Source organism: Epinephelus moara, chromosome 1 (genome assembly GCF_006386435.1).
Source record: "Epinephelus moara isolate mb chromosome 1, YSFRI_EMoa_1.0, whole genome shotgun sequence".
Taxonomy (NCBI): Eukaryota; Metazoa; Chordata; class Actinopteri; order Perciformes; family Serranidae; genus Epinephelus; species Epinephelus moara.
In genome coordinates, this window is record NC_065506.1 from 25,136,505 (window position 1) to 25,162,003 (window position 25,499).

Below are 25,499 nucleotides of genomic sequence, written 5' to 3' on the forward strand. Positions count from 1 at the left end.
CGTCAGCCATGTTGTTGGTGTGACACACTGAGCTGTCAGCAACAGGTTCTCTCAGTAACGACGCAGCTAAACTTTCACATTTTCCCATCAAAATACAGCTCTCCGTGGACAATAAACCTTCACAGTGTGTGTGGGAGACCGTCCAGGAGTGGTGGATGAAAACTTCAGGACCCTCGGAAGATCGGAAGTTGGTGTTTTTTGGTGGTGAGAGAGGTACGTTATCGAAACTGCTTAACTAAGCATTAGCGTAACTTTAATATTGTTATGTGGCTGCTTCTATAGGCGACTTTCTAGTTTCACATGGGTATGTACAGCTTCGCCTGTTAATGTTTGTTCAGTTTATCTCATTTTATTCGGGAAAATAAAAGAATAATGTATATTTGAAGGAGTGATGCTGCTCTGCTGCTGGGATGGGAGTTAACGTGAGGTTAGCTAGCTAAGTTATGATTTCATTACATGTTAGGTTTCATCTCCACCTAGTCACAGGGTGGTTATTGTTTCTGATGTGAGGCGTTGTAAAGTTTGTAAAGGCAGATTTGCAGGTCAGTCTCCTGAATTCCTCCTTGTTGAAACGAGTTGAGCAGGTTGCAGGCAGGTGATCAGGGAATGTTACTCTATCAGTTTATCATGCAGACACACAGAGGGAGGCTCAACTCAGTGTGAGGTTGTTCATACACACACAATCTGTGGGCCACATTAGAGCAGCAGTGCTCATCTAGGTCTTTATTATGAATCTTTGGCCTATTTTGGGTGTCTCATAGTTGGTTTCTTGTTGTGACAGTTGTCTAAGATAACATAAGAAGAGCAAACAGTAAGTAAGCATCACTTCCAACATCATTAAAGGTACTAGCAACCCAAAACAGTGCAGGCCTGCTTCATAATTAGCAACTTATAGGGTTATACTAATATGTTTATTGATACATCTTATTGCAATGCCACTAGTGGAGTTTACACATCATAAAAATGGAGATTTAGTAGCACCTGGCCTTATTTTCGTTAATTTTTTATCAAGTGTACATTTCTGTATTTATCAATGAAGAAGTCTTGTCTTCTTGAAAGTGTTTTAACTTTTAACATGAGTACATGGTAAGGGCACGCGGGGTCTAAGAGCAAACACAGACTGTCCAGAATTGCAATCATGGCGACCAAAATTATTATAAAAGAGCAAAGACAGCTGCGATGCATGTTAAACATGCAGGTGAAACTAAAAGCCCTGCAAAATATGGCTGCTCTTGTTTATCCCCTTTTTAAAGAATTCATAAAATTGCCCTCGGGAAGATGCTATAGAGCTGCTGCAGCAAAAAGTCTTTCACAGCGAATGCAATAACTGTGCTAAATTCATAAACACCATTTGGACTCTAACCATGTCCGTCATTGCTGTCTGTACTGTGCATGTTGTGTTGTTTGTATGTATAGTGATTACACTGTGATGGGTTTTAGTCAGCTGGTGAAGCTGAAGGCACATTTGCATTTGTGGACAATAACAATTATTATGCAATATTTAGTTTTGCATTAAATCTTAAATACCATGTTGTTTTACTGCACAGGAGACTAATGCTTAAAAATCTATTCTGCAATCTGCATCATCAGCATTAGTCAGTGTAATGTTGATGCCCATTCAGTTTTATGGTGAAATTAGGCAGTCATTGCTTGACACTGATGGGGCGACTGAAATAGTGATACAGTAAAGCTTAGGGCCATAGAGCCTTTTCAATATTTTCATAACCATGAAGCAGTTGTATAAAAGTATTTCCTTGTAAAATAAAGCAGGGTGTGAGGTACAGAGAGAATGGGTGGCAGTGGGCAGGGTGATATTTGAGTTTGAAGTGCCTGATGTGATGTTACATGTTAAAGAGTCTATCACAGGATGGCAAGTATCAGCTGTTCAGAAGATTATTCTAGTATAGAAGCCAGCAAACATCCAGTGGTAGTGATAGTATGTTTGTGTTTGCATGTGCCGTCAGTTTTTAAAGCACTGTGGTTGTGTATCATTGCTTCGACACACACCGTGATACATTCACTGCATGCACATAGCTTGCAACAGAGATTTAAAGCTTGGCAAGCTGCTCTTATACAGTGTCTCTGTCACTGTCCATAATGTAACTGAGTCTTCAGTCACGCCAGCAACAGCAACCTTTACTTCTTCGTAATTGTAACGCTGAGCATGGGTAGTAGTAAAAAATAGTGAAAAGGAACTGATCAACCTGGTTTTTAAGTCCATGTTCACAAACTTCTCTTAGGTTGAAGCATCTTCAAGGCAAGACAAATAATGCCTGCCAGCTGAGCTTAACGTCAAACCTTCCCCCCTCAGATGTCAGCGAGGAAACACATGCATAAATACACACAGCACTACAAGAAATATCCTGTTGTAACTCTAATTCACACTGTAAAGTAACAATTTATCAGAGTACTTTCTCCAGTCATGTCATATCTCCAGATATATGGACAAATCAGGGTGAGTCTACAAGAGGGAGAGGCATGCCTTGCCTCTTAAGAAAACAAAACACAGCATTGCAAACATTGTAAATCAAACCCAATCTGAGACACTTCAAAGGGCCCTTGCAGCAGTTTTTGAATGTGTGGATGGTGGCGCTGAAATATCACTTAAACAAACTGAAGAGTTAGCTCTACAGCGGGAAGCCGTCGGAAAGACAGAACAAACAAGGTGGATGAGTGGTAAAGGAGATGGATAGCCAAAGGAGTGAGGATAGTTTTACTGTAAATAGAAACAAACGCACACAAAGGGAGAGGAAGAGTCATCAGGATGGAGTTGATGTCATTGGTGTGAGGTCACTGAGCGAGGCGGCTGAAAATCAATCATTGATTTCATAGAACAACAGACAGTGCTTGTTTCAGGACAGAGTAGTGATGAGGACGGGCCAGGGTCACACAGTTGGTAGGGCACAGATTTCGAGGCGGAGGGACAGACACAGACATGCAATGATACATGAAGAGACAGAGACAAGGAAAAAGTTCATGTCAGGGAATGAGGAAGAAGATGAGAAAAGATTCATTGTAAAACATCCTTTCCTCAGTCTCATCCATCTCTGTCTGGTTCTTTGTTGTGTTATAATTTCCTCCTGTCAGTGTTAAGAGTCTTCATGGCAGCAAGGTGCTGTATGAAAAGTGCACACTTAACAGAGCATAAGGGACAAACAGACCCAGACTGATACTCCCATAGTGAGAGAAAGAGAGTCTGACACGCAGGGCTCAAAGCTGCTACTGAAGCAGCTAAGGTCAGTGACAGCCTGGCTATTTATCCAACAGTTTTCAATGTTATGTATATACTAACAGAGAGACCGAAATGTCCCAGTCTCTTAGCAGGAACCAAAGCAGAACTGAAGCAGGTGAGGTCTAACCAATATAGCCACGCCATAAATAAAAAGAAACACCACACTCTGAGGAAGTGGGGTGTTTCTTTTACCACTACACTCCAGTCAGGCATGAATTCAGCCCTCAGTGGTTTAATCTGACCTTGAAGAATAGTTAAATGTAATGGTTTTTTAGTCCAAAGAAAATGTGCAAGCTGAAAGAAGTTTGCAAATTTCCATTGGTTTTAATAACGGCCTTGCACTCCAAAGGGACTGCACAGTCTTGCTATGGATCAACAGGCCTTCGACAGAAGACACTTTGACTTGACATAGCAGGAAAACCGCAGGGGTAATTAATAATATAATGGAGCCTGCATTCCATTTAGCTTTACTAGTTTCAGAGCCATGTAACTGTGTATTCTGGCTATGGATGTATAAAGAGAGGTGGGGCCCTGTTCATTCCTGTGAAAGCTGCTCAGTAGCACATGAAGCCGAAACAGCTTGATTTCTGCAGTATGAAATTACCCGGATGTTCTGCATTGTGTGGCCCATAGAGCAAGTGCCCTAGAGACCTAAGGCAGCTGAGTGGCTAACTTCTGGTTTAGCCCTCCGCTAATTTGAATAAGGATAAAATGCAGCTCTTCTAGACTCATTTCATGGGGGTTGTGACACTAAAAAAAATGTACCCACTGATCTACAGATGTGTCTTTAACAATGTAAATCTATGGGGAAAAGTCTTTTCGGGTCCAATGGCTTCACTTGACGACCTGGATGTTGTTTTTTCACGTTTTTCCACTATGTATAATTGGCTTCAAAGCCCGGCACTGTTTCTGGGGTTTCAATTTTGGCTCACTGACAAGTCTTATTGATATACTTTAAGGAAACAGAATCATAATTAACTCCTTTCCTTTCCTGCTATGTCCTGTATTTCCTAGTGTAGGCCTTGACTTTTCTTGTTTGAATCCACAGCAGGAAATTGGCCAGCTGTAAATGTTCCTGTCATGGATGCCTGTCTGACATGTACAGTTAAGTTATGCTGCAGTGATCTGCTGCAGTGTGAATGCAACCCCTATACAATATTACGAAAGTGGCAAAAAAAATTTGATCCATGTCTGGATACGATGTTTAGATAACAGCATCCGATCTGAAATTAATAAGCAGTCTCATTATCTTAATTCTGCCTGTTTGTGATTGGATTCCTAATATGCAGATTAGCCAGGCAGAGCTGGCACACTTGTCAACAAACATACCGCTTCTCAGGTCAAGGAAGCAAAGCCATGGACAAGAGTCACATTCATTATTAATGTTCTTTTTTGCAAGGGAAGACTTCCTGCTACGATTTGTAGCTTTTTGATAGGCTCGCTTGAGCTTGCAGGAAGAGGCAGAGTTTGGTGACCTTTCAACTTGCTGGGTGGATGTGTTTTTCTTAAGAATTTGGTCAGATTGCATTTACACCTAGCTGATGTTGAAGACATGACTGTGGAAGACTTGTTTCATAAACTACAGGTTAGGACCCAATATGAGTCATATGTCTATTTATATATTCAACCGTGACAACTGTAAATGGAACTACTGTGTGGGTGTGAACACCAGGATGGGCTTACACAAGCTTAGCATTGGGCCAGACCTTGAAAAGTACTGTAAATTAAATGCAGCATCGTGCAATGGTGTAGCTAGAGCTGGGAGGAAATCAAAGTCTTGCTTCAGTTGCCAGTCTCTAGTCATTACAAGGATGTAGTGTCCAGACTATGCAGTGTGTTTTGAAAAGCTATTTCTGAGCTTATGAAAATTCCTCAGACTGTTTGACGATCAGGCAAACCCTTATGTAAAAAATGAAAACTTTGTGTAATCTGTAAAGCTATTACTTAGGTCCCCTTCTCTATGGTGCCCATTGTAACGCTACCAAAACATAGCATCAGGCCTTCATACATAGACGCCTTCCTGTAGCCTGGAGTCTGTTTTCAAACCTTGTTTTTAGTGGTTTTTAATAGGTCTTGCATCGCAGGTGAAGTACAGCTGAAGTTATTTACTAGGGTAGGTGGAGCCCTCAGGAAGGATTTGCATGAGGAGTGCAAAGCTGAGTCTGTCACGTAGGTTGGTCACTCGTGCCAGCAGAGTCAGTCGTTCAGTCGGTCAGTTGGTCAGGCGGTCAGGCAGGCATCCAGACAGGAAAAGTCAGATTCCACTGTCACTCTGGAAAAATTAAACCCTAAAGCCGACAGTTCAATGCTATCTTTCATTTATTCATTATAATTCCTACAGTGTTATATTACCAGAGGTTACACTCCACGACTAGAGTCTGACCAATACTGAATGGCCAAAACTGTTGTCTGTTGTCAGCTTATCACTCATGTCTGCCACACAGGTATGTTTGGCATTATGCATGAAAAGTGCTTGAAACAGTATTAGGTTTGTCTAGCTAACTCTACTGTTTACACTACTGTTCCCTCAACACTTGAGATTAACTTGTCTATTATTTAAGTATAAAACACGCTCCCACAGTCATGGAAAACCTGGAAAAGTCATAGAGTTCACAATCTTGCTTTCCAGGCTTAAAAAAGTCAAGGAAAATCCTTGAAACTTTTGGAAAAGTCATGGAATCTTGCTGTGTGTAATGGAATTGTTAGAGTAATTTTCGGTGGATAACCTGCCGCATAATGTAAGCAAATTTATTTTATGTAGGTGTACGACATAGCTCAAGCATGTGTCAATGTGTGAGTCGTGACGTTTTGTTTACCATCACGTATGATTCTCAATTTTCTCCCCGCAGTCCGTCTTCTCCTCCATGTGTGCCAGCTAGTCGGTACTTTGTTTGAATAGAGTTTTGATCTAATATGTTTGAATAATGTAGGGCAAGGTTGGCAAGAAAAATAATTTTTCAACAGTGTGATTTACCATGTAGGGTCATGAAGCGAAAAGTTTCCATACCTATGCACCATTAATACTTTTAAATTGTACCACGCCTTGGGTGCTCATTTGTGTCTCAGAGCACTAATGCCTGTTTTGATAAGCTCTACTGCTCCGTGTCCGCAGACCGCCTAATATATTTGAAGTAAAATACACTGTATACTTCCGTTCGTGTTATACATTGCTAATGGCCATGGAAATTCTATTATGGGTCCTTGAAACAGTCATGGAAAAGTTTTGAAACGTTGTCCACGTTTGGTCTGTGATGACCAAATGTGATGGATCCTTGTGACAAACCACTCAGTCGGTGTTGGTCAGGCTCTATATTTCATGTGATAATGGTTAATGTGGTACAGAAAATTGGGCCAATATAATGTGCTTAAGTTCAAGACATTTTTTCCAACTAGTTATATAATCAATACTTTACTAAGTGGTGTTATTTCTACTGCAAAAAAATGCAGTCTGACTGTATCTGTGACTGATGCAAACATAACTTCCTGCTGAAAACAGTCACCATATGTACACACTCATATTTCAATATTTGATAAAGTCTGCATATGAAGAACAAGGGCAGAATTAAAGAACATAAGGCAAAAAAACTGAAAGCATGAGGATGACCTACAGGAGCACCTGACGTAGGAGGAGTGAAGGAGAAGGAGAGCGACAGATGGCAGGCAGTAGATTAGCCGTCCCTTGCTGTTCTCTGCCCGTGAGAGCATTGATTAGACCACATTCTCAAAAACCCACACTCATTGTTTTTCTCCCCCTCTCATAATCTCTCTCTTCATCTTATTCATGTTCTCTTTCGTGTGCTCGTATCAGCGAACAGGTTAGCAATTAGTCATTTAGCTTCCTAAAAAAATCACTCGTCAATCTGTAATTCTTGTACAGCCCAGTCCCAACTCTCGTTTTGACTCCAGCTCATATTTTCTGGGACATCAAAGCTGTCCCTCTGCCAAAATCTATGATCACTTCCTGTCAACTGACGTTGGACTAGGAAATGCTTGTGTCTGTGGGTTACCGGGCAGGAAGTGTTGAGCAGAAAGATTGGAATTTCTCTCCTCCTTTTCCTCCTCCGACTACATCATGTGAGCCTGACTGGCTGTGGCTGATGGCAGAGGGAGATATGGTGGAAGCAGGTGTTCAGCATGCCAGTAATGAAGTGAATGTGAAAGAAGAAACATGATCGTCTGATTCACAGTGTACCCATTTAAGATGCAGTGAAATAAGTTCAGCTCTGTATTTGACGTTAGATTATACATATTCACATCAGCTGTTTAAATTAAATGTGTGAAATTGAGTCTTCATAGTACATGTGGCCTCTGTTATCTGTTCTCTACTGAAGCAAAAGTTCACACTTCTATCCCACAGCGAAAAACTGTTTTATATCTAAACAAGGCAGTTTTGTGGTGGCTGTATTATAACAGGGAGGCACAGTTCTGCAGTCACAAATGGGGCCTATAAATATGCTGGCAAGCCCAGCATGCAGGGTGTAAAATTAACTTTTTTAGTCCACCAGTGAAATGGCTGAGAATGTTCAACATGTTACCAGCCGCTCAGTAGATTACCATTGTTTTTCTTGGCTGATGGGTGAAGCAAATCTACCAGCCACTTTTACCAGTATATGACCAGTGGATGGTGCTAATTTTGTACCCTGCTACCATGATAGAAGTTACTAGTCTTTTGTCAACAAGGAACCAATGCATGGTACATTTAGTCTGTCGACATGTACTCTAGTACATATAACATGTTGTTACCTACCACAGGGCTCCTGCCAACAATCCCAGAGAATTGGAGTGGGAATCACCAGAGGCCCCTAGATATGACACACAATACCTGGTGTCCATGTATTGATATAATACATGCAAAATATGGCCATATAATTCTGTGCCAAGCCCTCCCCAGGTCTGATTATTCAAAAATACAAAAATGTAAAGGACAATAACTCTGCAAAGCTCTCTAGCCAGCTCGTAAAATCTTTATTGTAGTAAACTAAAACAAATGGAGACACAGACCACTTCACCCTTGCACTAAATACACATGTAACAGCAGCTGCATTCCCACGCTTGCTTTGCGTGTGCTTGACTTAACAAGAGTGGGTGTCAAGCATGATGTAATAGACTCTATGAAGGGTGTAGTCATGGGTGACAGGAAGGCAGGTTGGAAATCATTTAGACTGTGGTGCTTCGGTGGCAGTGTTGGTCAGTCGGTCTGACCACCACTTAAGTTCAGACTCAGATATCACAGTAACTACTAGGTAGATTGCCATAAAATGTTGTAAGGACATTTTCAGTACCCAGAGGATGAATCTCACGGACTTAAATGATTATCCAACTTTTCATCTAATGCCAACAGCTGGCCAAATTTTTCACTTATCTTGTGAAATGTTTAAACATCTACTGGATTGATTGGCACACAATATTGTGCAGGCATTCATGGTTTCCAGGGGATAAGTTTTAATTCCTTTGGTGATCCTCTGACTTTTCACCTGTTGCCAACATCACGACAAAATGTTTATTTCTCAAATATTTTAATTTACGAGTAAATAACTGCAAAACTAAGCTCATTTGAACCAGTCTGAGCTGTGCCATGTGTTTGTTTTTTTTGTAATTAGCATGCTAACACACTGAAATGTAATGGTGAATATGGTAAACATTAACATCAACATTTATTAACATCAGCATGTTAGCATTTCCATTGTGAGCCATGTTAGCATGCTGGCATTAGCATTTAGCTGCATTGAGCTAAAGGATGAACATGAATCAAACCTGGGCAGTAGCATGAAGAACTGATGTTTTCTTAACACCAAGATGCCACAGGTCACTGACACAACCTCAGTCAGCTGCCACCAGAACCTAAATCTGGTCCAACATAGTACTGAACAGGGATTCATATTTTCCAAGACAGTGAGTGTAAATGTTTTCTTCATGAAGGTTTATCAGTCTAGCTTGTGTAGTATTAGTGTTTGGCCACTACGGTGATAAGCGTGGATAGTATTGGAGCATGTCCCAGTAGTTTAAAAGCGTTGGGACGTGGCCAGAGTGCTCCTGACTGAAGAGAACAGGAGGAGCCCTGTTTGACTCTGCTGACTGACCAGAATCTCTCTCTCGCTGCCTTTTTTCTCTCCCTCCTCTCTGTGACACCACTATCCTGTTTTAGCTGCAGTATTGACTGATGACTGGGCTGTGACTGTGTGTTTTGCAGATGGCTGCGAGCAGTAGCTGAGGACGCCGTCGGGAGTTCCCCCTCTCTGCCTCTGCCACCTGCAAATATGAATGGTAAGACCACTGCAGTTTGTGTGTGTGAGTGGGTGGAGGAGGGGGGAGGACCTGAAATGGATGGGAGTGTGCTGTGTGTGTGTTTTTTTGTTTTTGTTTTTTTTTGGCTCTGCAGATCTGCTGAGGCCAACACAGTGCTGGTTCTAGTAATAATTCCCAGTCCGATGCGTGTGTGTGGCTGCGTATACATTAATCTGAACACACACTGTTGTTATCATTTGTCGTTTACTGTTCGTGTGAGACAGGTTTTAATCGTAATATCTCCACTTGCCCTCTCTCTACCAGTTTACAATATTTAAGTCCTGCCTTTAGTACATTTGTCATGCTCTATGGTCATGAAACTATTTCTTTCCATACTTTCATACCAGCTTTGTTCAGGGTGCCAGTCACAGGACTACTGTGTATGTTTTGTTATGATGCAGTGAACTGTCCATTCACTGTATCTGCTGACTGACTGTAGAGGAAAAACTGACATGTAGTCAGCCTCAGTGAAAGTGCTGTTCTGTCCTCCTGTCTAAACAAAGTGACACAATAACAGTGTGCTTCATTATCACTTTGTCAATATCAGAGCATTCCCAAATCCTGACAACCACATGGGCTGGTGTGTGTGTGCGCGAGTGTGTGCATGCACCTGCCTTCCTTCCTGTTTCTTTGTAAATCATAAGATGGCTCCCAACTTTTTGTAGTCATGCAGACTGTATGTTAGTAGGCTTTGCTCAGAGTTACCTGTTGTCTGTGTGTGATTTATTTAAACAGTGAGAAAGTTAAACAGCCCTTAGTCTCTTCAAGGAACAGGTTTGCTGAGTAGAACCCATAAATCAGATATTAGATACATTTACTGATATGAAAAGAGCTATTTTTATGCCTTTGTGCCTGCAACAGCAGTGGTCGGAGACATTGTTTTTTGCGGTGTCCATCCTGTTCTAATGAACGTGATACCTCAGCGCCTAGAGGGGTTTCTTTCAAAATTTGCACAAACGTCCACTTGGACTTGACGATGAATTGATTAGAATTTGGTGGTCAAAGGTCAACCTCACAAAACACGATGCTGGTCATCACTCAAGAATTCAAATGCTAGTTATGACAAAATATCACACAAATGTCTAACAGGATAACATAATGAAGTGATGACATTTTGTATCTAAAAGGTCAAAGGTCAGCTTTACTGTGACATCATAATGTTCTGCAAAAACCCTTTTCTGGCCATTATTCGGCGCCATATCTCAGGAACAGAAGGGAATACGTTTGGTCAGATACGGAAATGGTGACACTAATCTTGGGTGTCCATCTTGAAACTGCGGAGACTGTATAGATCTTCTTTTAAGCCTGGTTGAAAATATGTGTGAAGCATCCACATTTTGCCAAAAAATACATGAAATACTTATCAATTCCTTGAAAGTCTTTACTACATACATATGAGTCTTGATAGATATAAATATAAATTGAAATGCTTGTTTGGCAGAGGCATACAACCGCGAGGCAGTAATTCTAGTTATTCAGTAAATATAACTGTAGAAGGGATCAGTGCTCACCAGGCTGACCTATCTAGAAGATAATGGCTAGGTCTTGTGCTTCACACTTCTTCTCTTTCTCTGTAGGTGGTCTAAGTGTTTGGGCGGTCACTCCAGAGGAGAGGGTCAAACATGATCAGAAGTTTGACACCCTCTCCCCATCAATGGGCTATGTCTCAGGTACACACACTGACACAATCATCACCACAGAGATTTTTGGTGCATCATGAACACAGTGATTTCCCTGTCAGTACATTTCACAATGCCATTTCACCAGGACACGTCCTTCTGCCATTAGCTTTACATGTATTAAGCAAGGTGATTTCCTAATACCACATAAATACACAGGCACATGTAAATATAAGTAGTTATGAAGTGCTAACAAATGATGTTGCTATGCTCAGGTGATTAGACTAATATACACACACACATTTAGGCACGAAAATACAGTAGATAGTGGTGTTTGTATGCAGACACATTTTGAGTTTTGCATGCAGGAGAATCTCAATTTTCTTGTGTTTCTTGCCTTTTTTCCTCTCTGTCTCTTTCTGTAGGGGAACAGGCGAGGAAGTTTTTCCTCCAGTCAGGGCTGCCTCCTTCAGTTTTGGCTGAGATATGGTGAGAAACACTCTCACTTTCACACTCACATACACTCGGATCTTTTGAGAAGGGCTGAACAATATAACCAATAAGATAATCTAACTGCGACCCAGTATGCGATTTCATTAAGTTCCTCTGTGTTCTTCACTATACACAGGCAATAAATCATTCTATAATCTTACCAACGCAACATTGGATACAGTCAACTTACGCTGTTCAAGTTACGATGAAATGAGATTCATTTAATGCATAAATTGATATGAAAAGCATATCTTTATTGAACTACTGAACTGTAAAAACTTTCAACCGCTGTAGAACATAATAACATGTAATGTCAAGCCTTGTGTACAAGTAGTATAAACATCATGACATGAAATATGGAAAAAGAAGGAGAAAGCACTGCAAAGCAACAGGCCTGGTGTGAACATTATACATGAAAAATAAATTTGAGTCTAACTGAACTCCAGTCAGTAAGTTGCAGTTTTGTAACTGAAGTGCTTGCTGACCGTGGCTCTGACACTCACCTCGTTGTAAACATGTTGTCAGGAGGCAAGCAGACTCTCTCCTCCGATCACCATTACCTGTCTGCTCTCAGTGCATGCACCGTAACCCTCTCTCTATTGTTCACTCGGCCACACACTCGCTTAAGCAAACAACGTGATATGTAAACGTGTATTTCACTGAAAGTCGGCCTTGGCCGTTTGCGTGTGCATGGCATTTTACAGGTTGTTTTCTTCATCTGCTCTTATTCGCATATGTTATGTTTAGCATAGGGCAGCATGTGTGTACATGAAGCTTAGAGTGCCAGTTCTCTCCAATGCAGTTGTGAATGTTTTTTTTTTTTCCAACTGCAGCTTTTGCAATTTGAAATTTGCATTCTATTACATCACAGTGTCATTTTGAACAGGATTAAGCGTTCAGCCCAATTTTTGATTGATTTGTTCTCTTGAGTTTTCACTGTAATCTATACTTGAAGCACGAGATCTTTACACTCTTTGATGTGTTTGTCTGTCTGTTATCTGTTTGTTTCTGTCTGCCTCTCAGGGCTCTGGCTGACATGAATAAAGATGGGAAGATGGACAGGTTGGAGTTTTCCATCGCTATGAAGCTCATAAAACTGAAACTCCAGGGTACACAGCTTCCCTCAGCACTGCCAATCATCATGAAGCAGCCTCCAGTGCCTGTTCCCAACCTCAGTAATCTTGGTAACCCAGCCTATGGTACAGTATTATTATTATATACTGTATGTGGATTTTAGAACTGAAATGTGTCTTTTGCTTCAGCTGTCACAGCCTTTTGTGTGTGTGTGTGTGTGTGTGTGTGTGTGTGTCCTAGGTATATCTTCTGTACCTACAATGTCGATGATGCCTGGGACAAACCTTGCCATGTTGACCCCTATGTCCATCTCCATGGCAAACCCTGGACTTGCAACTATGACACCAATGACAGGCCTCACTCCTTTGGTTCCTACAGCAACAGGCATGAGCCCTTTAATGGCCTCCACCTCCTCCAGGCCCCTGATGCCCACCATGGGAAACACCACCCTGCCAAATGGCTCCATTCTCCAACCAATGACAGCTGGAACTTTGGCCCCTGGTACTCATTTTCATTTTTGTTTTTACTCCTCTGTAGTATCGTGTATCTGTCGCTGTGTCATCAGGAGGGTCTCTTGTATGATTTAAGAAGTATTTCACTTCTGGAAAGATGATCTCTGCAGTAGAGAGACACAAATACCAGATAGAATATAGAACAAAGAAACATAGGAAAAGGATTGTGGCATTTACTTAAGAAGTAGAAAACCTACAACTACCAGAATGCACTGCACTGCGCCGCACCGGACCAGTAAACACTCCAGCTGGTGAGTGCCTGTTCAAAAACAATATGGCAGGCAGCTGGTCACAAACAATCTCATGTTACAGTCAAACACTAAGCTAAAGTATGTTTCTGAAAACATTTAAAGTGAGAAATAAGCAGCATAGCAACAGAATCGTGCTTAATATTTGATCAGCACTGCCTAGTTTTACTGTTTCATCGGAGTTTGAGAGAGAGGGGGGGTGATTACAATCTTTAGTTCAAGCAACAGCCCTAGAGCCAGCAAAAATCCGCAGCATGACGCCAAATGCATCACTTGCAAATAAGCAGGGAGATCTGGGCGCTGATAAGATGGAGGGCAGGTTAACATAGGTTTTTTACACATACTACCCACAATGTTATGATACAAAGCTAACTGAGAGTTGGCAAAGTAGCCCTTTAAATACACGAATCTGTCCTTTGATTATCACTTTATCACAGTGTCATGCTCTGAGAGTAAAAATTGTCTATGTTTGCAGCAGAGCACAGATAATAAAATATTTCTGAGGGGAAAAAGAGGGTTCTGCAGAGTCAGATCTCTTTGTCTCATCTCCATACAAACACCTACCCTGTCGTTGGCAAGCTGGGCTGGATGACAGTATATCTCTGACCCACTGTAGGGCTCCTAACAAAAGTCTGTGTGTTAGGGTGAACGGCATCAAGATTTTATGGTTAAGGTTGATGGCTACAACGTTATCATAGTGATGCAGATAATTATATGAAAGTATTTGATGGATATGTGTGCTGTGTGTTTTCAGGCCTGCCTCTCTCTGCATCCCCCTACTCCTCTCCGCTTGGACGCTCCGCTTCTCCTGCTAGTATGAACAAAGCCTCATCGCTGCTGGACCTGGGATCTATCAGGTAACAAACGAAAAAAAACCCCCACACACACAGAAATTTGGAAGCACTAAGCAGCTTCCCTTTTTGCACAATCAGTGCCTCATTAATCTTGTCCGTCTCTTTGAAGTGTATCAAAAACACATTGGACCTCCTGAAGTTTGGTGCATTCAGCTCGTAGTTTTGTCTTTCAGCTCCGCTTCCTCGTCCCCCTCTGTGATGTCCCCCATGGCTGCTGTTCCCAGCGACTGGGCTGTGCCACATGCCTCCAGACTCAAGTACAGACAGCAGTTCAACGGCTTGGATAAACAAATGACAGGATACCTCACTGGTACGAAGTGTATGTGTGAGTGTGTGTGTGTGTGTGTGTACTGTATGTGAACAGCGTAGTGGTCATCCAAAACCAAACTGTGCCTGGAATGCAGGCGTGGATGTTCATGTTGAACAACAGTCAGTGGTGATTTCACAACAGTTGCCTCCCTTTTTTTCTGTGTGTCAAGCCTTAACTACCTCTAAGGAAGTAAAGGCTGTGTCTGCGGCAGCTGTGGGTGTGTTCAGTCACAGCAGCAGCAGTTTCTCAACACCAACACACACACACACACACACACACACGCACTCTCAGTCAAGTATGTATCTGCCTTTTTCGTTCTGTTTCTGCAGGCCTTGCTGGACCTGTTCTTATGAAATGGCCATGATGGGTGCACACACATATACTTACTCACTTCAGCCACACTTGCAGATGATTACCTCACAGTATGACTTTGCACATTATGTGCGGTTCAACAGAGGTCTAGGAGATATGGAGAAAAATGAAATATCACAATAGTTTTAACCAAATATCTTTATCGATATTACAACAATATTTTAGGGTTGAGTATAGATGCTTTCGCAAAATATTTACACAATGAGATTTTTGATGACTAATCATCACTAATGTGGATATAATGACTGAGTGTGTAAAGGCAAATAATAGAGCAGCTAGAACAGTTTGATAAGTTCAGAAAATTACATCACTTACTGTAATGCAGCCTTTAAAACCAGGAGAGGGCAACACCTACAATATTACAATATCTAAAATCTAAGATGGTATTAATATGAAGTGGATATATTGCTCAGCCCTAGTCCAAGACGTTCAATAAATTATATTCTATATATCTTTTAGCTCTTGGCTCAATCTCTTTGTGGATTGTAGCATATGGACAAGCACTGTCTGTAAAAGAAATCTTCACCTGTTAAGCTGTTGTTCACACTGTCACAGTCCTTTGGTAATCATCTCTTATATCTAAGTGAATGAATGAGGATTAAAAAGGTTCTAGTTTCCTATTTCAGTATCAGTTTTTTTTTTTTTTCACTTTTAATGTAACATCCAGAGAACGTGGATGCAGTCTTGGAAACCAGCTGTGATGATGCACGGGACTCTTTGTTCACCTGCTACATTTTAATTTAATGAATAAACTGCCATGTACTGTACAGGTCCTTACACACACACACACACACACACACACACACACACACCCTTGACCTTTTCATTCCTCCACCACACCTGCACATCTATGCCGTACAGGTGCTTTAATGTTTGTCACTGTCGTTGCCAGGTCAGCAGGTGAGAGGTGCCATGGCAACCACGATGCTGACTCAGACACAGCTGGCTTCCATCTGGTAAGAATGTGTCTGTACACGTCTTATGATTGCTACAGTGTTGTGTTCAAGAGCCAAAAGTCGGGTTTGGTAGCCAGACTAAAGAAACTTCATTCCACTGTAGCTGGTATGACAGTAGGCCATTGCTGGTTAAGCAATACTGTTTATAAGTCAAGGCTGCTCTGAGTATCGATTATCAGTAAATACAAGGAAATAACTTTGGTTATTGTAAATCATAATAGTGTAACTCTGCTGTGATTTTTTTTTTTTTTTTTTTTTTTTTTTTGTTTTAACTCCTGAGTTAAAAATTGCTGATGATCCCTATAACTGGTCCCAGATGTTTAAGGGTACATAGTTAAACACAGTTGTCCGACCTATCTGATGTTTCTGCTGTGCTTATTTTATTAACTGTATTGCTTTGCTAGTGTTTATGATAAACCAAATCTACCGGCACAGAAGCTAAGACCCCAGGAAGACTAGCTGATTGCCAAGGCATTCAGCTAATGGCGATCCTTAAAATAAACAAACAAATAAACCACAGTACTGCTGTGGATGGAGCGGCAGTGTTTTAGCCAACATCTTTCCCAATTTGCTGCCCATGAAGTAGCTCCAGACTTTGTACCGTATAACATCAAAAATTTGAGTTTAGGCACTCTAGTTTTTGGATTTGGGAAAGAGTTGTTCATGTTAACTAATATTTTTACGACTGTCTTAGACCATAGGAATTTTATGAATTTTGAAAAAGAGTGTATTTCCCCTTTAACTACCAAGCTCAGCCTAAATTAAATGTGACAACAGAAGGTTGTAACCATATTGAATACCTTCTGTGTGGTGCAAAATATTTCCTAGTTGTCTTTAAGTACCCTCCTTTCCTGTAATTAATTCTATCGCAGTGTCAGTATGAAATCATGTATAAACCTTGCCCCTTTAATTTGCGGCCCTCACACAGGACTTTAGCCGATGCGGATAAGGACGGCAAGCTAAAAGCTGAGGAGTTTATTCTGGCAATGCATCTTGTGGACATGGCAAAAATGGGGCAACCACTGCCGCTAACACTGCCAACTGAACTGGTACCACCCTCACAAAGGTATGTGCACACATACGGCACAGTTTAAGAAAAACATGGCAAACACCCTGAACAGTAGATATAAGTGTTTACAACATCTAGGTACATGAATCATGGACTACATAGATGTTTATTTCATATTGTAAATGTAATATTTTTATTGTGTGCATTCCAACAAGTTGTTTTAACTCTGTGTTCCAGGAGTGCAGTGAATGGATCCAGCTCTTCTCTCTATGCAGCGCTGACTGAAGACTTTGACGTAGAGCCTCCACAGAAAAACAAACCCAACAGTCAGTACTCACACTACCAGACCTAACACACACAGTGTAGCCTTGTTTAACTGCTGCATTATGTTCAGTCTCCTTCTCTATGTTCTTCATAATTAAAATAATGTAAGGCTGCAACAATACCTAGCAACCAGATAAGATCAAAGTCTACAGTCAAACTTGCTGTTTATTTTTGTACTCACACTGACAAGTCATAATTAAATAGCATAAACATACATACAGTATCTCACATAAGTGAGTACACCCCTCCCATTTTTGCGAATATTTCATTATATCTTTTCATGGGACTGGCCAAGTATGTATCCAGCCCTAAACTCACCTGTGCACCTGTGGGCCATCCTCAAGCTGAAGGTGGGGTAGCGCAAGGTGTCTTCACATCCATCTGCTCCATGATGTCATCATGGAGGAGTGGGAGAGGATTCCTGAAGCAACCTGTGAGCTCTGGGTGAATTAAGGGTTTATTTCAACCAAATCAGAGATAATGATTGTTAGAACAATGAAAAGACAAACTAAGACAATGCTTTTGGCTTTTTGCCAGATTCCATGCCCACAAGGGTTAAGGCAGTGCTAGATAATAATGGTTGGCACACAAAATATTGACACTTTAGGCACAATTTGGACATGTTCACTGTGGGGTGTACTCACTTATGTTGCCAGCTGTTTAGATGTTGATGGCTGTGTTTTGAGTAATTTTCAGAGGAAGGTAAATCTATACTACTATACAAGCTGTACACTGACTACTTTAAGTTATATCAAAGTGTCATTTCTATAGTGTTGTCCCATGAAAAGAGATAATGAAATATTTGCAAAAATGGGAGGGGTGTACTCACTTATGTGAGTTACTGTATATTGTTGAAACATACAGAATGGCCACTTGCAGCGGCCTAAACTGCAGCCAAATGTCTCAGAGTGTAGGGCAGCACAGTTTTATGTTGGGTTTGTACACACCATCATCTTACGCAGACGCAAGTTGTAGCAGCTTGTATTAAGAGTTATATCAAGAGTTTTTAAATTTTAGGTTCACAGTGAAAAGCTATTTTAAAATCCCTAAATCTCCCAAACACCAATTATAATCTCACTGTAACTGGTCAGTGGCAGTTTTGCTGAAATACAGTTTAATATTTATATATGTTTCTGTTTTAACTGTCCATCAACCTCCTTTTTAAGCACACAGGTTCAAATAATCAATCAATGATTAGTCAAATAAATCATTAAAAAAAAGGCAAAGTCTGTGTAACCACTGCAGCGTCCAATAGGCATATCAGCAATTTTGATACTAAAAAGAGAGTTCATATTTAAAACATTTACTGCTTAAACCTTATTAAAATTAAAATAAGTTCCATAAGTTGATATCCAGTCTGGTATGTGAGCTTAAACCGGTTTGACTTTACATAAACCAGTTGAACTGGCATTTGTCATTATGACACGTTCTGACAAATTAAAAAGTACATGACATCAGTAACCTGTGCTGGTGATGTCACTGTGCTAAATCCAATTTGTATTGCGTTAATAATAATATGACAACATGTTGGATGTTGACAGCTGTCTGGAGGGAGATCACCAGGGTGCTGAAAGTTTCTGGTTAATGACCATCACTAAAACAACCTACCTGCAGTTGGCTATATTGTATGTCATTTCCAGGAAATCTCACAATATAAAACTTGTGCTTTCTGTTTAAAATCATATGTAGGAATTTAGAAAGATGGCAAGTTGGCAACTCACCGATCTTTTCATTGGTTATGTCTCGTTTCTGATCTCAAGTGCACAGCTGTTATTTATGTGGTTTGTTCACATGATGTAACAGAAGTTGATATTTAATGGATTCAGGTTGACAGAGAGCTCTGATGTTATGACACAATAGTTGGATGCTCACTTGCTGTTGGGACAGGGTGACATAATAGTCCACTTGGGAGAGGCTGCTGAGTCAAGTGTGACCCTTGGTGGTAACATTCGGTACACCAGTCTGGTCCAGTGTGTGTCTCAATATCAAGCTGGTTTGAAAATGTTTACATCCGCCCAACCCTGACTCCCAGTCATCATTATAAATACAACAACTTAATCGAAACTCTTTATTTGTCTTATTAAGTGACGTTTGAGGATAAATTCAAAGCCAACTTGGAGCGTGGGAATGCAGAACTGGAAAGAAGACGACTTGCGCTGCAGGAGGCGGAGAGGAAAGAGCGGGAGCGTCAAGCTCAGAAGGAGAGAGAGGAGCGAGAGAGGAGAGAGAGGGAGGCTCAGGAGGCTGAGGAGAGGAGGAGGAAAGAGGAGGAGAGGAGGCTGGAGCGGCAGAGGGAGCTGGAAAGGCAGAAAGAGGAGGAGCGACAGAGAGAGATCGAGAGGAAAGAGGTGAGGGACTTTTTAGAAATATAAATGGTCCCTCCTTTATAGTCACAGCAAAGAGTTTCTTTACGCTTCATTGTCCTGTATGGGTTCATTCCAGGCTGCACAGCGGGAGCTTGAGCGTCAGAGGAAGGAGGAGTGGGAGAGGAGGCGGCGAGGAGAGCTCCAGATAAAAAAGGAGCAGGAGCAGGATGAGATCATCCAATTGAAAGCCAAGAAGAGGAGTCTTGAGATGGAGCTGGAGGCTGTGGTGAGTGGTGGAGAGACGTATAGGTTTATTTAGGTGCAACATATCACACGTAGACGTACTATAGCCTCACCATGGGTGCTTCTCTTTATCCAGCTGTCTTCTCACCTTCATGAACGCATTAAGTGGAGTTGATAAAGTTTTGTTCATCCTCTCTCTCTCCGTTTCTCACTACCTCAGGGTAACAAGCATCGTCAGATCTCAGACCGGCTGCGTGACTTCCAGAACAAGAAGAAGCATCAGAAGACGGAGCTGGATCTGACCAATCAAAGAAAAGAGACACGCCAGCAGGACATTAACAACCTGCAGAAACAGCTAGAGGTGTGTGTGTGTGCTCATTTCTTTCTTGAGAGACAATGTAATAGAGTGCTGTGGAAATGAGTCCTAAAACCCAGAAATTAGTCAGCATGTTTGCACTTCTGTCTTCCTTGCCTAGAAGAAGAATTGGGTTTGTTGAATGGGATATTGGTTAAATTTCTGAAATAAGGTCTGTGGTCAGCACAAGAATGCAAGAAACGTTCACGTTCTGTTTATTTATTTATTTTAACTGGGACAGTGCACAGCTACTTAGTTGCACCAGAGTTAGCTGTAAGCTAATTTTCATCTCTAGTTACTGGACAGGAAACAGAGAATAATTTATCTGCTAAAAGACACTATTGTATGAAATTACACAATTACAAAATAGAACATATTCATGACAAAGTGGCTTCAGCAATAATAACGACAATACAACTACAACATCAAGATATAACAAGATTTCATAGTGTTAGATCAAGTGTTTGAGTTAATGTGTGATGGGTACATGATTGGGTTGATTTCTATGACATCTTATGTCAATAAATATGCTCTTATATGTATTTAAAAACGTCATTGCTAACAAGAGTCTAAATGGGAGTACAGAACATCATCATAGCAAACATGGCTTTACAGCTTTATTGTGATTGCAACGATGACGTGATGCAACTGCAGTGTAGTTTGTTTATAGTTGTATGTTAGCTTTTCACTTCTGCCGATATAATTTATGCCTCACAAATTGTAAAAGAGGTGTTCATTTGTGAAGATGTCTTGCTGAACAAAACGTGTAAGTATCAAACAGCCTATTTTCTACAATAATCGCAATTTTCCAGTGGAAAATACCATAGATTTTTTGACGAGGAAACAAGGGGGATGTTAACGTTTGGGTGGCTTTACAAAAAAAAAAAAAAACGTCATCACTGCAGCACTATATAATCTTTTCCCAAATATTTTCCTTCCATAACACAATTTGTGTTGTTTCTGCTGCATTTCCTCTTGTTTAGGAGTTCCAGAGGAAGTTGTCCCAGCTGACTCCGGAGCAGAAGAGACTGACGGAGAAACTCAGAAACATGTCACTGAATAACATGCCTGGTTAGTATGATGGATGAAATGACAGAGTTTTAGAACCACATTTTCCAGCAGCACTGTTCAATGAATGTTTGATAAGAGAACACAATAATGGGCAAAATGGGTAGTTATAGCACAGTTAATTCAGAATATATATTAATAAAGAATATGGAATAATATCTTGTAATGCAACAAAGAAATGAAAACCATATGAATAAGGATGCAGTTCTAGAAATTTTCACTTTGTAAATCACTTTTTTCTGGGGAAAAAAGCACTTTTATTTTACCTGAAAGAATTGTAGATTATTTAACTGTATTTTGTGTATTTTTAGTGTCAACCATGTCGACGATGAAGGTAGCTGCCACGGAGAAAAAAGGGACATGTGTGAAACTGCGAGAGCAGCTGGAAGCTCTAGAGAAAGAGACTGCTGCCAAACTGTCTGAGATGGACCAGTACAACAGTGATATGCAGGTAAGAATTTAATGCATAGTTAACATGAGTTATGAGTTTTAACATGGTGTCAATTAAAATGACAGTTCACATAGAATATTCATAATGAGTCTCTCAGAATGTGTCAAATAATATGACATTATATCTTAATCATATCTAAACGTCTAGCCCAGTTTGGAGGTTACACCTATGCACTTGTTTCCTAAATCATCGCCACATCGATCAGTCAGACTCATTCTTCAATGGAAAAAATAACTGGATTGAAAGTTTGATGCAGGACAGAAAATGAACTTCTACCCAGTGCCATGGTAGTACATTATATGAACAGAAGTGTGTTTGTTAAATTGATGAAATGTGATGCTCTACTACAGAACTGGAATGTTTTCCTGTTGTTTCCCTTAAAAACTTAACTCATTACATCTTTATGTCTTGTTTGCCTAATTTAAGCACTTGTGTGTGTAATAGATTTAGGGTTTTTTTGTATTTAAAGAGCAGATGAAAAAATGTTTTTAAAAAATGTTCCACATTTTTGGAGTGTGCAATGCCTGTTTCCAAGCTCTACTGATTTCGTACTAACTACAGCAGCTTGGCCCTTGATGCCTCTTCTCTCCTCCTCCTCCTCCAGTCATTCCTTTCCATCGTAACCTTCTTTCTAACCTTCTGATACTGACTTCACCCCTTTGTTGTCTGTAACTTTGATTTAGCTCTTATGCACTACTCTTTCTTCTTTTCCTATGCTGGATAACTTTCCTCCATTTCCCCTCTTTCCCCTCTCACCCATCTCTTATCCCTTGTCCCTAACTTTACAGTATGTGGGTGATGAGGACACTATGCTTCAGGCTGTCTTCTGTCTGCTGACCTGCCTCCGTAACCTCTTCTACCTACTAAAGGTTTTCGCTTTAGGTCTCTTTGTTGTCTTTTTCCTCCTTTTTTTCCTGATCTTTCATCGCTCGGCTCATATGTCTCTATCACTCTGACATCTTGTGTCTAGCTCTGTTGACGTATCTCTCTTTTTATTTTTCACATCACCCTTCTTCAACTTGCCCAATGTTTAGGCACCTTTTTGCATGCTCCGTGTGTATGTGCATGCCATGTGTGTTCATTCCTTCCCCCATCATGTCTGTCTAGTCAGGTCATTCTTTGATTCAGTCATATATCTTTCGTTCTGCCGGTAAGGTGTGTTTTTTTGTGTGTTTGTGCATCAGGAACTGAGGGAGAGCCAGAGAAAACAGCAGGCAGCTCTCGAAAAACTACAGAGCATCAAGGAGGACAAGCGGCGTGAGCTGAGTCGAAAGAAAAAGGAGGAGGAGGAGAGGAAGAGGAGAGAAGCGGAAAGGAAACGGCAGGAGGAGGAGAGAAGGCGGAGGGAGGAGGAGGAAGCTCAGAGGTATTTTGCTTTCACACAGATTTATTATTAAATGTGTTAAAGCAAAAAATATGATTTCTCCAGCTACTCTAAAATGTCCGTTCCTTCACCTCGACATACAAACTTTAAAACAATGTTTACGTCTCACTCACAGGCGTATTAAGATGGAAAAAGAACGCCAATGGCAGGAGAAGCTGAAGAGGGACGAAGAGGAGCGTCTGAGGAGACTTCAGGAGGAGAAAGAGGCCAAACAAAGGGAGGAGGAGGAGAGGGAGAGACTGGCCCTCATCCAGGCTGCCAAGGAGGAGGCTGAACGAGAACTCAGAGCAAAGGAGGAGGTAGAGCGGAAGAGAAGAGAGGCAGAGGAGAGGAAGAGAAGAGAGGAAGAGGAGCGGCAGAAGCAAGCAGAGAGACGAAGGCAGGAGGAGGAGAGGAGGCAGCTGGAGGAGGAGAGGAGGCAGCTAGAGGAAGAAAGGAGGAAACTGGAGGAAGAGAGGAGGAAAGAGGAGAAGAGACGGAAAGAAGAGGAGGACCGGCGCAAGAGGGAGGAGGAGAAGAAGAGGTTAGAGGAGGAGCGGAGAGAGTCGGAGCGTCAAAGAGAGAAAGAGGAGGAGGAGAAGAGGAGACAGAGGGCAGCCATGGCCGCCGTCCGAGATGCGGAGGAGAGAAGAAAGCGAGAGGAGGAGGAGAGAAAGAAGAGAGAGGAGGAGGAGAGGAGAAGGAGGGATGAAGAAAGGAGGAGGGTCCAGCAGCAGCAGGACGAGGAGAGGAGGCAGCGTGAGGAGGAAAGAAAGAGAGCGGAGGAGGAGAGGAAGAGAAAAGAGGAGGAAGAGGAAAGGAGGAAAGCCGAGGAGGCGAGAAAGAGGAAGGTGGAGGCACCTCGTCAGCAGCAGCAGCCAGGTGGAGGAGGGAAGGTTGATATTCAGGAGAAACTGACGGCTCTTCTGAAAGGACTGGAGGAGAGAAAGGGTGAGACACAAACATGTTTTAGTATTTTCCTTTGCTTTTCCGTCATCTCTCTTCCTGTCTTCAGTTTGTATTAAAAACACTATTGAAACTCAGCTCAGATCCTGATGTTCTCCTGTAGGTGGGCAACCCAGGGCCAGACAACACAGGAAGTCAGCAGCACTCACATCCTTCAAAGCTCTCTACCCGTTCACTGCCCGAAACAATGAAGAGCTTGACTTTGAAGCAGATGATATCATCGAGGTGAGACTGAATATGATGTCTCATGAGGGCTTGACGAAAGATCTCACTGAGAAGAATACCTTTCTCCATATAGGCATATAATTCTGTTCCTCTTTGTCTTTCTCAAACTCTCCTGTCTCCTCCTGCCAGGTTGATGAAACGACAGAACGGGAGGAGGGTTGGTTGTACGGCAGCAGACAGGGGAAGATGGGCTGGATCCCAGAGAGCTACGTCGAGAGATTGGCTCCATCAGACACAGCTAATAACACTCCTGCCACTGCTGCTGCTGCTGCTCCTAAAATGGCGCTTCAGTCACAGCTCTCCAATGCTCTCGAGGCTGTCAAGGCATCAGGAACAAAGTCAGCCTTTACGCCAACGCACTCTCCACACCCTGCACCCTCTGAGACACACGGACAGGTGAGTGGTTTCAACCTATATAACAAGTCCTTTTACTGCTGCGCCAAGTGGAGGATTATTGTCTGGACATGTGGAAACACTCTGACACACTGTACTGTCTTTCTCTCTGACAGAAGGTGGTGGGTAATCTGTTAGCCCAGGCCCTGTGCTCGTGGACGGCAAAGACAGATAACCATCTGAACTTCAACAAGGATGATGTCATTCAGGTGTTGGAGCAGCAGGAAAACTGGTGGCTGGGAGAGCTGAACAATGAACGGGGCTGGTTCCCCAAAACATACGTGACACTGCTGGGAGAAGAAGAGAGTTCAGAGTGAGTCTTTACTATCACATCCTTGGTCTCCATAATTAAACTAGTCGGGGGGGAAAGTATTTTTGTCTGTTTTTTAAAACAAACAAACAAAAAAAACAGCAACTTTACAACATTTTCAAATTTTAAATTCCTCTTGGAGCCCTTTCTAGAGACCTCACTAGTTATGTCAAATTCACACAAGCCATGATGGCAAATTATTGGTTTAGCTGGCAAATACCACCACTGACTTTTGACTGAACCACACACTGATGCAGTCATAGGTTGATGACTAAACATTAAAGACATTCTTCACCCACAAAATGACCATTTGTATATTAATTATTTATTGCGTGTTACCTTGAATACGTGAAGAAAATTTTGTGAGCATACGTCTCCCGAATAAAGAATCCAAAAAGGTGAAAATTCCTCATGAATCTAAATAATCAGGGACCATGTTCAAAACTATATCAGAACGTCTGTTTACGAACTCTCACACAACTCATGCAGTATCATCCAAGTCTCTTTATCCAGTCGTTTGCACAGTACTTCC

At 41.5% G+C, this 25,499-nt stretch overlaps 1 protein-coding gene across 2 annotated transcripts in view; it reads left to right on the forward strand.

The window, feature by feature from the left end:
* itsn2b (intersectin 2b) overlaps positions 1-25,499 on the forward strand; it is a 44,707-nt gene continuing 19,208 nt past the window's right edge. Inside the window, exons 1-21 of one of the 2 annotated variants that reach the window (XM_050070761.1) lie at positions 1-213; positions 9,423-9,496; positions 11,095-11,187; positions 11,562-11,625; positions 12,652-12,827; positions 12,943-13,203; positions 14,217-14,319; positions 14,490-14,626; positions 15,891-15,954; positions 16,883-17,020; positions 17,201-17,289; positions 19,373-19,635; positions 19,730-19,879; positions 20,057-20,197; positions 21,175-21,262; positions 21,571-21,710; positions 22,895-23,076; positions 23,210-24,024; positions 24,143-24,264; positions 24,394-24,660; positions 24,774-24,970. In XM_050070761.1, coding sequence (XP_049926718.1) covers positions 9,490-9,496; positions 11,095-11,187; positions 11,562-11,625; positions 12,652-12,827; positions 12,943-13,203; positions 14,217-14,319; positions 14,490-14,626; positions 15,891-15,954; positions 16,883-17,020; positions 17,201-17,289; positions 19,373-19,635; positions 19,730-19,879; positions 20,057-20,197; positions 21,175-21,262; positions 21,571-21,710; positions 22,895-23,076; positions 23,210-24,024; positions 24,143-24,264; positions 24,394-24,660; positions 24,774-24,970 — 3,497 coding nt within the window. In that variant the 5' untranslated portion in view covers positions 1-213; positions 9,423-9,489. The remainder of the gene's footprint in view (positions 214-9,422; positions 9,497-11,094; positions 11,188-11,561; positions 11,626-12,651; positions 12,828-12,942; positions 13,204-14,216; positions 14,320-14,489; positions 14,627-15,890; positions 15,955-16,882; positions 17,021-17,200; positions 17,290-19,372; positions 19,636-19,729; positions 19,880-20,056; positions 20,198-21,174; positions 21,263-21,570; positions 21,711-22,894; positions 23,077-23,209; positions 24,025-24,142; positions 24,265-24,393; positions 24,661-24,773; positions 24,971-25,499) is intronic. The other variant, XM_050070843.1, reaches the window with a different exon arrangement.